The 12,529-nt window shown below is 30.6% G+C and overlaps 1 protein-coding gene and 1 long non-coding RNA gene across 2 annotated transcripts; both read left to right on the top strand.

Moving 5' to 3' along the window:
• Positions 1-330: 330 nt before the first annotated feature.
• On the top strand, positions 331-7,364 carry LOC132741217 (receptor-type tyrosine-protein phosphatase alpha-like; the record flags this gene model as incomplete). Its single annotated transcript, XM_060729345.1, is given in 10 exon segments — positions 331-479; positions 1,080-1,215; positions 1,583-1,711; positions 2,449-2,554; positions 3,166-3,245; positions 3,521-3,655; positions 4,074-4,202; positions 5,032-5,189; positions 5,837-5,972; positions 6,386-7,364. Coding segments are annotated over 10 exon segments (1,236 nt in total), but the record flags the coding sequence as incomplete, so codon positions are not given.
• Positions 7,365-9,091: 1,727 nt separating this feature from the next.
• Positions 9,092-10,752, top strand: LOC132741216 (uncharacterized). The gene is made up of 2 exons (XR_009627255.1): positions 9,092-9,427; positions 9,830-10,752. It is a non-coding gene; the product is annotated as an uncharacterized LOC132741216 (long non-coding RNA).
• The last annotated feature ends 1,777 nt before the right edge of the window (positions 10,753-12,529 follow it).

The following is a 12,529-nucleotide window of genomic DNA, read 5'->3' as shown; positions in this document are numbered from 1 at the left end:
AAAAAAAAAAAAAAACTTAATATCTGATTTGATTATTTCCCTTTAGATGAAATTTATATAGCAATAGCTATAAATGTAAGATACCAGTTAGGTCAAATCATTAACGTATAAAAATTACTATTCTCTTAATTTTCATTTAGTCTTAAGGCATTTTTAATCCTTAAACATTTTCTTTTATTTTAAACTATCAGAATACAACAGCAGTCAAATGTTTTCTGATATTTTGACTATTTTCAAACTACACATGCATATTTTTGTAAAATAAAGTTAAAAAAAAGTTAAATGTACTCTCTTTACTAATTCATAAGCAAACTTGTCTTTGTTCTTAAGAAAAAAGAAGAGAGAAATGTGATACATCTACATTATACAGCCTGGCCGGATAAAGGTGTTCCCCAGGAGGTGACAAGTCTTGTAGAGTTCAGACAGAGGGTGAAGTCAGTTCCTGTTACATTAGGAGGTCCGGTTATAGCCCACTGCAGGTATCATAGTCGCATACTGGTTAATTGGTGTAGATTGCTGTTCTGAAATGTTGATCAGATAATGAACTTATGATATTGTTATATTAACATAACTTTCTCACTTTTATTGGTATTGGCTAACCAATTCATTTAACTTCAATAAATAGTGACTGCAGTCAGAACAGGGAAGCTAAATAGTATTTTAATAGTTTTGGAATGTAAAAAGGCAGTAAGATAATAAGTATATTGATCTTTTTAACATAATTATAGTGAACTATCCAATAAGAACAAATCCTACGTATAAAAAATAGCTATTTCTAAATTTATTTTTAGATAATACACTGGTAACTCACAGTGCAAGATTTGTTAAAATATATTGTGTTTTGTCCACATTTCCTGCATCTCTGTTAATGTTTTTTATTTAAAATAAGTTATTAAATCTGAATTTTGCTTATAAATAAACAGAATGACATTTAACTTGTTGAATTTCCAATGTTTCTTTGTGTATCCGGTTACATCGCTTCATATAAGAAGAAATATTTCATTTTGGGTTTCCCTGTAAATCTATCAAAGCAATGTATTTGATGTTTTAAATAATGTTGTTTCAACATATTATCAAAGTGCTGGTGTAGGGAGGACCGGCACATACATTGCTTTAGACATACTAACGGAGGAAGGCAAGGATTTAGGCTCCGTTGATGTGTTTAATTGCGTCAACAAAATGCGAGGACAAAGGGTGAACATGGTACAAACAGGTGTAAGTATCATATTAATGTACGTGTGTCTGAAAAGTTGCTTAAAATAATCATAGTAGACAACACATTGAAGCTTATGTTGTAATATGTGTGTCAAATTAAAATGTCAAAATATGAACTACAGTTTTACTTTCAAGTAGGTGCTGGAGTGGATATGTAGAGATGTAATATTTGATTCAATGTGTATTTATGGGACATTGTAAGTTTTATCTTTTATCAGTTGCAGACAGTTTATATTATCGTTTTAATAAAGTTTTATTTTGATACCACGTATATGTTGTATGTATTCAGTTTAGTTGTGCCCATTATGATTCACTCATAGATTTATATACTAATATAAAGTAAAGAAACATATTACTTGAATTACAGGAGCAGTACATGTTTCTCCACAAAGCTCTTGTACATTCACTTACATTTGATTGTGAAACTCTTACTGCAGAGGCAATTCAGGCAATAGTGTATGAAGCAGATGAACAAAAGTTCACAGATATGTACCAGGCAAGAACATTTATTAACATAATTTACATATCATTGCTGTCGGGAAATTAATTTCAACGTAAGAAGTCTATAAATATTAATTTTGTGTTTGGTTTCTGCCACGAGATATCTTAATGTACTTAGTCTTTGACGTACTTATAAGTCAAATGAGTATGCGTTCATATGAAAAAATGTTTGACCGTGCACAGCCTATCAGAAACAAATCTCTAAAGCTTTGAAATATGATAAACAAGATCAACAAGGAAAGGCGGCGTTCAATGGACGCAGCCCCCACACGATCCAGCAATAAGAGCCAGTGACAAGAAGCCCTGGAGGACCCCAACCAAAAACAGGACAGGGCACAAGGAAGACCATGGGCAGGTTAATCACAAAAAACATACATAAGAAGAAAAAATTAGTAACTGATAAGGATCTCAAAGAAAACAAATAATAGGCCCATAAAGTCAAAGGGCACAGGGGAAGGGGACAGGAGACCAGAGAAGGACGGGGGGGGGTAAATAAAGAAAGAAAACTAGGGGCAAAGGGAAAGATACTTACCGTAGACGAGAAAACAACAAGGGACACAAAAGTGTCACCAAAACAGTATGAAACAACAAAGACATACTTCTGAGGAACACAGGAAACCTTAAAAATCCGTCGCTCTGCTTCGTCATTTTTACTACTCTTATAAGCGGTCAATGTTTATGAAATTACTGTAGAATGGTAATAAGTACAGCTTTTATTTGACAATCTTGTAGATTCTACAGCGAGAGGTAGACACAGAATGTCAGGATGATTTAGATGATCGTGAAGAAAATAGAAAACGCCATAACAACAAAAATAGAAGACATTCTGAGATTCCTGGTACATATTTTGTGTCTTTTCCGCCTAATTATGTACAGATTTCAAAGCACAAATTCATTAATTTAACTAATATACTTCTGAGTTGCAGAATCTTTTCTGACATACTCTTCAACAGTTTAAAATTGTAAAAAAAATGCCAAGATACATGGTGTAAACAGAAAACAACTTAGATGGTTTGGTTTGTATTTATTAACTTTTAACATATGTCAGTAAATCGTTTAAGATAATAAATGTGTGACGATGGTGCATGATCTAAAAAAAAACTGGCATTAAAACCAGGAAACAGGAAAAAGAAACAAGTACAACAAAATCGCTAAAATTGGATAAGCTAAAATTAGATTACTGCCAAAACCGCGAAATTTTCTGAACGCAAAAATATCCTGCTTTACGGTATTTGAACAGTTGAAATATATTTTTCAGAAAGAGATCGTCACCCTTTTCTTAGTTTATTGTATTGATGACACCATATCATACACCATAGTATACAAATTTTAGTAAAATACATAGTAAAATGTCTATAAGTTTCGTTGCTTTGACACACCATTTCACATAATGACACAAAAGAAGAATTTTTAAAATACTTTTAAATACTGTTGATCATTATTTTTAAGCCAATCGCAGTAGAGTTAGACTGTTTGTTGCAAGGTCGCACCACTCAAGCCATGACTACATAAATGCCGTGTTTATAAGCGTGAGTAAAATACAAACTGATATAACACTATTTTATACTTTATAAAATGAGTTTATCTAATTTTGTTGTTGTTATAAATAGTGTATATAACAGCAATAAATACATTCGTTTTCTATTAAAATGTGGAAATGTTTTTGAAAATTATCTCAGATGTTATTAAGAGAACCTACTTAGGTCAGAGTTTCAAAACCAAAAATTCATAATTATAGAAATACATGCAGTGTTGGAAAATTTATGATCAAACAAATGACGTTTTAATTTGAAATATGTTTCAGAGTTTCAAGACCAAAAACTTGTTTATTGCTGCACAATCTCCACTAGCAGGAACTATTGAAGATTTTGTCTGTATGATATATCAACAGAACTGCGCATGTGTAATTGCACTGGATCAGCCGTTTAAACAGGGCGATGTATATAAGTTGATTTTAACACTCACTGAATAGTTTTCATTATAGTCAATTATACAAAATCAACTCGTACATACATTAAGTATCATACATTGCATTTATAGAAAAAAATCCACAAAAAGGGAGTAATCGAACTATATAATCATACAGAATGTGCGTAAATCTGTCGTAACTCATTCTTCACCTTAAATCTTTTATGTTGTTTTGAGTTAATGCTTACCATTTAAACATTGTTTCAATGTAAGATGTTTTGACTTGTTTCAGTTTAAGTATTTTATATTTTTAACTAACCTCTGAAATATGTGATGAATTCATAGAATTGTTCATATTCTTTTTCATTTAAGAGTTAATATCTCGTTTGTGTTTTTACTCGTAAATTTTTTGTTGACCAGCTGGTATATTACCATGTATTACATGTCAGAATGATGGCCAATATCTCCCAGCTGACAACAAGACATACATATGTGGAAACTTTACTGTAACAAGCTCGAAATGTGAAACTAAACAGCAGTTTGTTGTCAAAAAACTGACCATTACACATACAAATCAGGTACATATAGATTAAAAAAAATTGTTCTATATGATGTTGTCTATTATTCTGCGAAAGTCTTTAACATCTTTATCATTTTTCTTCTAGTGTACACACGTCATATTTTATACAAAAATATACAAACACCATGAAATATAACAAGGAAGGTGATGTTCATTCATTCTATTTATGCAGGATCTTAATGAAGGGAAATGACGTATAGTGGTTGCACACCTGGTTCAATAAATAAATTCATTTATAAGTAAATTAAATAGTTATCTATAACTTAAGAAATAAGTAGAAAAACTGATCAGAGTAGTCACTTTTCAAATCTCAAAATATGTACATGATCAGGTGAGTTTTCAATAACTTAAAACTTAGAACTCAAATCAGAAACTAGGAAGCTAAAACCTAAAACCAAGTGTGTAATAATCATTGCTTTAATGAATAGAAAAATTAAAAAAAAAAATATAATAATTTTCCTGGACAAAATACGTTTAAAAATTCCATGACTATGACTATGAGCCAATGTGTAAGGTTTGCAAAAATTTCGCTCGCTTGAACCAAGTGTGCTTCCACTTCATGTCCTGTTCCTCGGTGATTTTTGAAAATAATACAATATTTCCTTTCACTGTTTGTAAAAGCAGTATTGATTTAAGACCAAACTACCGGTATCAAAATATATGATACAAGTGAACGTATTAGCGGTTTGCATTTTTAGTAACAATTGAAAGTGATTAAACATATGATTGCATATTTTCATATTGATTGTCATCGATATTTTGAATGGGGTATCTGAACTATTTATTGTTACAGTATATCTTTATCTAGTTTACATATCATTTTGCAGAGTGAAGTGAAAACAGTTTATCATTTCCAATATAAGAAATGGGCGGAATCTAACACTGTTCCTGACACTGTTGAAGACTTTGTTCATTTTATCAAAGATGTTGAAAAACGTGTAAATCATCATACAAATAACAATTCACATGTAGTTGTCCACTGCTTGTAAGTTAAAAACAATTCTATTCCTACTTTCCCTAAATTGTTTTTTCAACATTGCAGGTGAAATTGCTATTTTCAGGAATATGAAATGAAATCTGTTTTGAATTTGAATTTTTTAGAAACTCAATGGTTGTCAGCTTTTAAACTTGCAACTTTATAAAAAATTGTAAAATATAAATGCTGTAAAATGTTCTTAAATTTATTTTTTGTTGTTCAAAAATCAGTGAAACAATATTTTCGATAAAATGCTTTAGCCGTCTGCCTCGTAGGCTCCCAGAACTATCTTACATACTGAGATGTTAAAATGTTAAATGTTCTAGATAAACAAATGAGGTGCACAAGTATTTACAGCGATTTGTTATCTATATCCAATAAATCATCACTGGTAGTGCTATTTCTTTCACAATCATGAGGTCTTAAATTCACAAGTAATTTTGCTAAAGACGATAGCTTACATTTGCATAAGGTTGGCATACACAGACTGTATGACAATTTTGTCTTGCTGAACAACATTAAGTTTTCTAATTATCATAATTCTTTTAAGATAAATAGATACCAGATAAGAATTGTAAATAGTATATTTATAAACAGTAAATTATTTAGCTATATATATAGAACTATAAATAATATTATTTGTTTAAATGATAAAGGACTGGGTATGAGAGATCTGGGTTATTTTGTACCTTGTATTCACTCCTTGAGAAGCTAGAGGCTGAGCGACAAGTGAGTTTGGTCAATATGATTAGAAAAATTAGGACACACCGCCGACAAGCTATAACAGGGGTGGTAAGATTGTTTTGTTTCTTAGAAAAATATTCACTCTAAATGATAATTCTGAAATGAATTCAATAAACAATATATTTATGCTGATTAAATCAATAAATGAGGACTGATGAACTGTCTCAATGGTAAGCATGTATGGGGCGTCTTTCCTTTTACTATTTTCTAGAAAACAGATCTTCGATCGAATAAACAGCTTTAAGATAATCCAAAAACGACGTGCACATTACAGATACGCGGTTAAATGAAAAGTGTATTTTATCCGAAACCTATTTTAAAAACGATGAAAAGCACTTTACTTGCACGGAATTTGCAAATTATATTTGTTGATACTTACTTTCGGGGAAGCAAACCTTTCTTGAGTGCAAAGTTCCATTGTATTATACATGTATGCCACTGAGGTCACATTTCTATTTCAGGAACAACTGAAGTTCTGTTTCCGGTGTGTATCTGCCTATTTAGAGATATATAACACATACTCAAACTTCGCGACATGATTGTTTCAGATATATATCTGCCCATTTAGAGACATATAACATGTACTTAAACTACGCAACATGATTGTTTCTGGTTAAGAGATATATAACATTCACTCAAATTTCGCTACATAAATTTGTCCGGTGTATATCTGCCCAGTTAGAGATATATATCACATTTTATCAAACAACGCTACATAACTGTTTCCGAAGTATTTGTATACAGAGATGTATTGCACATACAAACTACGCTACATGACTGGCTTCGGTGTAAATAATTTATGTATATAGAAATACAAACACACGTCACACGACAGCTTCTAGTGTATACCATGTGTTGTTTTTTATAGAAATGTATGCAAAACCAATACTTAAAGTACACTACATGACTGTTTCTTCCGTATATTTGCTTATAAATAGAGATGTATTTCACAATGTATGCAACAAACAAATTCTAAGAACGTGTGTAATAGACATATAATGCAAGTGAATTCATTTTGAATCGCAAAAATAAAAATGACCCAACGGAATGAAAATATATAATTGTAAACGGAACTACTTTACTAACAATACCATATTATAATAGAATATACAGTTAAGTATTAAAATTACTATTCAAAGAGTTATTGTTAAAATACATGGATCTAATTTTTGCATGGCTATCATGGATTTTATTACAACGGATAACTTACAAAATGGATCACTACTGTATATATTTTAGCTTGTGATGTCTCAAGTTAAACATCATCAAGATACTTTTATAATTATCTGATTGTAATTCATTTTGATATTGTTTATATGCTGGTTGCAGTTTATCATGATGTTATATTCCTTCTAACACTCGTATTTTAGTTGTTATATTTTTATTCAATGTGATTTGTTCATAAACATCATCACTTTAATATATGTAGTTTCTTTTATACATTCTATTTATGCAAGTTTTCTTCATATCTTAAGTTATTCATTTGTGTTTTGCATGGTATTGGTAAAAAGCCCAAATTTTATCAAACAGGAATAAGAATGCATATTTTTGTTTGATTTTATCCTTAACTGTAAACGTTTTGTAATAAAATAAAGTTCCTTTATGAAAATACTAGAAGAAAGACTAGGAGCTGAAGCAAATTCCCATCCTTGCGTCCTCTCCTAACTTAGTTCAATGTTTGTGGTTCTGTATTGTGGGGGTTTATAAGCGGCTGCGTTCATTTAATTCCGCTCTTCCTTTCTTCTACCTAGTGTTTGCTGTGCTCATTATTATGTATTTTCACAGCATGGGTTCCAGTCAGTCAATTTTCGTCATAAATTAAAAAACTCTGACAGGCTCACGAACGAGCACGTATGTCATGCATAAGCAAAACATATCGACGCCTGAATCACAGGCTAGAATTTTCAATGTGTTTACGATTTTTTTCAAGCTTTATTTTTCCTTTAAATATGCAAATGGTTATCATATACCAATCGAAAATGCATTTTTTAATTGCCAGAAGGAGTATGAATGACCAATATTAGTTAAACACATATACCTCTTCATTAAAATAAATATAAAAAAGGCTCGGCTATTGTAAGTTTACAAGAATATAAATTTGCAAAAAGACAAGGAACTTTCTATAAAGGAGCGTTATGTCTTACGTTGGCTATTAACGCATATGTTTGCATGTTTTTGTCGTTCACGTGTAAAAGTGTAAAAAAAAAATATATTATATTGTAGAAAATCAAATTTATACGTTGTGTATGATATTGATAAAGTACATTATTCATTTTTGCCTTATTATTGTAAACTTATACAAGAAAAGTAGTCTTTAGGATAATCTTTACTCTATAGTTTTGATAACTGTTGTGTTAAATGTGCTTTGAGTTTAATTAAAAAAATACGTTATTGGAATTCCATTTGCAGTATTTTTCTTTGTTGAAATCAGATCATTTTGAGAGCTTTTTTGTAAATTAACATAATGACGATAGACATTAATAATATTCCGGATATTCGGAAAGGTACATAATAAACAGTTACACAACAGTGTATTGTTTCAAGAAAGCCGTCTAGTAAATACAAAAAAGTTGTAATTATCATTGCATGCTCCTCAATTTTAAGTAAATATCATTGTAAAATTACTCTTTCTATTCAGGTTTTTACATCAAAGAAAGTGTGACATCTTTACGCGGCAGTAGGATTGCAAGGAAGCTCTATCGATATTGTACTGTTATTGCATATTGCTGTCATTTTATGTCATTAACAACTGGGTAATCCAATCATGAATTTAAATCAACGTATTTTTATTCTTCTCTGGTCTTTATTGTAAGGAATCATACCTCACGTATAGTAATACTGTGCAGTTAAAGCTTGAAGAATGCTTTCGAAAATTGAAAGTAAGAACAATCAGAAGAAAATGCACATAAAATGAAAAGAAGAAAGAAATTATGAAAAGAAAAAAAACAGAGAGTGACAGCACAATCAAGAAGAAGAAACGGAACAAGAAGGCAAGAAAAGGAAAAGAAGAACAAAAAAGATAAAAAGGAAGAAAAAAAGAAAGAAATGGAGGGTTTATTTAAAAAAACCAAAGCGTATGAGAAACTGAACAAATAAAAAAACGTAGGGAAATCATATCTCTCTCAGATTCTTGTGCATACCGACACAGATGATGCTAAAGACGATAGCTTACATTTGCATAAGGTTGGCATAAACAGACTGTATGACAATTTTGTCTTGCTGAACAACATTAAGTTTTCTAATTATCATAATTCTTTTAAGATAAATAGATACCAGATAAGAATTGTAAATAGTATATTTATAAACAGTAAATTATTAAGCTATATATATAGTACTATAAACAATATTATTTGTTTACATGATAAAGGACTGGGTATGAGAGATCTGGGTTATTTTGTACCTTGTATTCACTCCTTGAGAAGCTAGAGGCTGAGCGACAAGTGAGTTTGGTCAATATGATTAGAAAAATTAGGACACACCGCCGACAAGCTATAACAGGGGTGGTAAGATTGTTTTGTTTCTTAGAAAAATATTCACTCTAAATGATAATTCTGAAATGAATTCAATAAACAATATATTTATGCTGATAAAATCAATAAATGAGGACTGATGAACTGTCTCAATGGTAAGCATGTATGGGGCGTCTTTCCTTTTACTATTTTCTAGAAAACAGATCTTCGATCGAATAAACAGCTTTAAGATAATCCAAAAACGACGTGCACATTACAGATACGCGGTTAAATGAAAAGTGTATTTTATCCGAAACCTATTTTAAAAACGATGAAAAGCACTTTACTTGCACGGAATTTGCAAATTATATTTGTTGATACTTACTTTCGGGGAAGCAAACCTTTCTTGAGTGCAAAGTTCCATTGTATTATACTGATGTCATATTTCTATTTCAGGAGCAACTGAAGTTCTGTTTCCGGTGTGTATCTGCCTATTTAGAGATATATAATACATACTCAAACTTCGCTACATGATTGTTTCTGGTGAATATCTGCCTTTTTAGAGATATGTAACATTTACTGAAATTTCGCTACATAAATGTTTCCGGTGTATATCTGCCTAGTTAGAGATATATATAACATTTACTCAAACAACGCTACATAACTGTTTTAGGTAAATATGTATACAGAGATGTATTGCCCATACCAAACTACGCTACATGACTGTTTTCGGTGTAAATATATATATAGAAATACAAACACACGCCACACGACAGTTCCCAGTGTATACCATGTGTTTTTATATAGAAATGTATGCAAAACCAATACTTAAAGTACACTACATGACTGTTTCTTCCGTATATTTGCTTATAAATAGAGATGTATTTCACAATGTATGCAACAAACAAATTCTAAGAACGTGTGTAATAGACATATAATGCAAGTGAATTCATTTTGAATCGCAAAAATAAAAATGACCCAACGGAATGAAAATATATAATTGTAAACGGAACTACTTTACTAACAATACCATATTATAATAGAATATACAGTTAAGTATTAAAATTACTATTCAAAGAGTTATTGTTAAAATACATGGATCTAATTTTTGCATGGCTATCATGGATTTTATTACAACGGATAACTTACAAAATGGATCACTACTGTATATATTTTAGCTTGTGATGTCTCAAGTTAAACATCATCAAGATACTTTTATAATTATCTGATTGTAATTCATTTTGATATTGTTTATATGCTGGTTGCAGTTTATCATGATGTTATATTCCTTCTAACACTCGTATTTTAGTTGTTATATTTTTATTCAATGTGATTTGTTCATAAACATCATCACTTTAATATATGTAGTTTCTTTTATACATTCTATTTATGCAAGTTTTTCTTCATATCTTAAGTTATTCATTTGTGTTTTGCATGGTATTGGTAAAAAGCCCAAATTTTATCAAACAGGAATAAGAATGCATATTTTTGTTTGATTTTAGCCTTAACTGTAAACGTTTTGTAATAAAATAAAGTTCCTTTATGAAAATACTAGAAGAAAGACTAGGAGCTGAAGCAAATTCCCATCCTTGCGTCCTCTCCTAACTTAGTTCAATGTTTGTGGTTCTGTATTGTGGGGGTTTATAAGCGGCTGCGTTCATTTAATTCCGCTCTTCCTTTCTTCTACCTAGTGTTTGCTGTGCTCATTATTATGTATTTTCATAGCATGGGTTCCAGTCAGTCAATTTTCGTCATAAATTAAAAAACTCTGACAGGCTCACGAACGAGCACGTATGTCATGCATAAGCAAAACATATCGACGCCTGAATCACAGGCTAGAATTTTCAATGTGTTTACGATTTTTTTCAAGCTTTATTTTTCCTTTAAATATGCAAATGGTTATCATATACCAATCGAAAATGCATTTTTTAATTGCCAGAAGGAGTATGAATGACCAATATTAGTTAAACACATATACATCTTCATTAAAATAAATATAAAAAAGGCTCGGCTATTGTAAGTTTACAAGAATATAAATTTGCAAAAAGACAAGGAACTTTCTATAAAGGAGCGTTATGTCTTACGTTGGCTATTAACGCATATGTTTGCATGTTTTTGTCGTTCACGTGTAAAAGTGTAAAAAAAAATATATTATATTGTAGAAAATCAAATTTATACGTTGTGTATGATATTGATAAAGTACATTATTCATTTTTGCCTTATTATTGTAAACTTATACAAGAAAAGTAGTCTTTAGGATAATCTTTACTCTATAGTTTTGATAACTGTTGTGTTAAATGTGCTTTGAGTTTAATTAAAAAATACGTTATTGGAATTCCATTTGCAGTATTTTTCTTTGTTGAAATCAGATCATTTTGAGAGCTTTTTTGTAAATTAACATAATGACGATAGACATTAATAATATTCCGGATATTCGGAAAGGTACATAATAAACAGTTACACAACAGTGTATTGTTTCAAGAAAGCCGTCTAGTAAATACAAAAAAGTTGTAATTATCATTGCATGCTCCTCAATTTTAAGTAAATATCATTGTAAAATTACTCTTTCTATTCAGGTTTTTACATCAAAGAAAGTGTGACATCTTTACGCGGCAGTAGGATTGCAAGGGAAGCTCTATCGATATTGTACTGTTATTGCATATTGCTGTCATTTTATGTCATTAACAACTGGGTAATCCAATCATGAATTTAAATCAACGTATTTTTATTCTTCTCTGGTCTTTATTGTAAGGAATCATACCTCACGTATAGTAATACTGTGCAGTTAAAGCTTGAAGAATGCTTTCGAAAATTGAAAGTAAGAACAATCAGAAGAAAATGCACATAAAATGAAAAGAAGAAAGAAATTATGAAAAGAAAAAAAACAGAGAGTGACAGCACAATCAAGAAGAAGAAACGGAACAAGAAGGCAAGAAAAGGAAAAGAAGAACAAAAAAGATAAAAAGGAAGAAAAAAAGAAAGAAATGGAGGGTTTATTTAAAAAAACCAAAGCGTATGAGAAACTGAACAAATAAAAAAACGTAGGGAAATCATATCTCTCTCAGATTCTTGTGCATACCGACACAGATGATGGATATGACGAAAATTATCTTTGTCCAATATCTCAGACTGATGAGGGCTATTTAGACACATGGG

Source organism: Ruditapes philippinarum, unplaced genomic scaffold, assembly GCF_026571515.1.
Source record: "Ruditapes philippinarum isolate M1 unplaced genomic scaffold, ASM2657151v2 ctg15721_1_1_1_1, whole genome shotgun sequence".
Lineage (NCBI taxonomy): Eukaryota > Metazoa > Mollusca > Bivalvia > Venerida > Veneridae > Ruditapes > Ruditapes philippinarum.
Note: the sequence above shows the minus strand (reverse complement) of the source record. Positions and strands in the feature narration are given on the sequence as shown.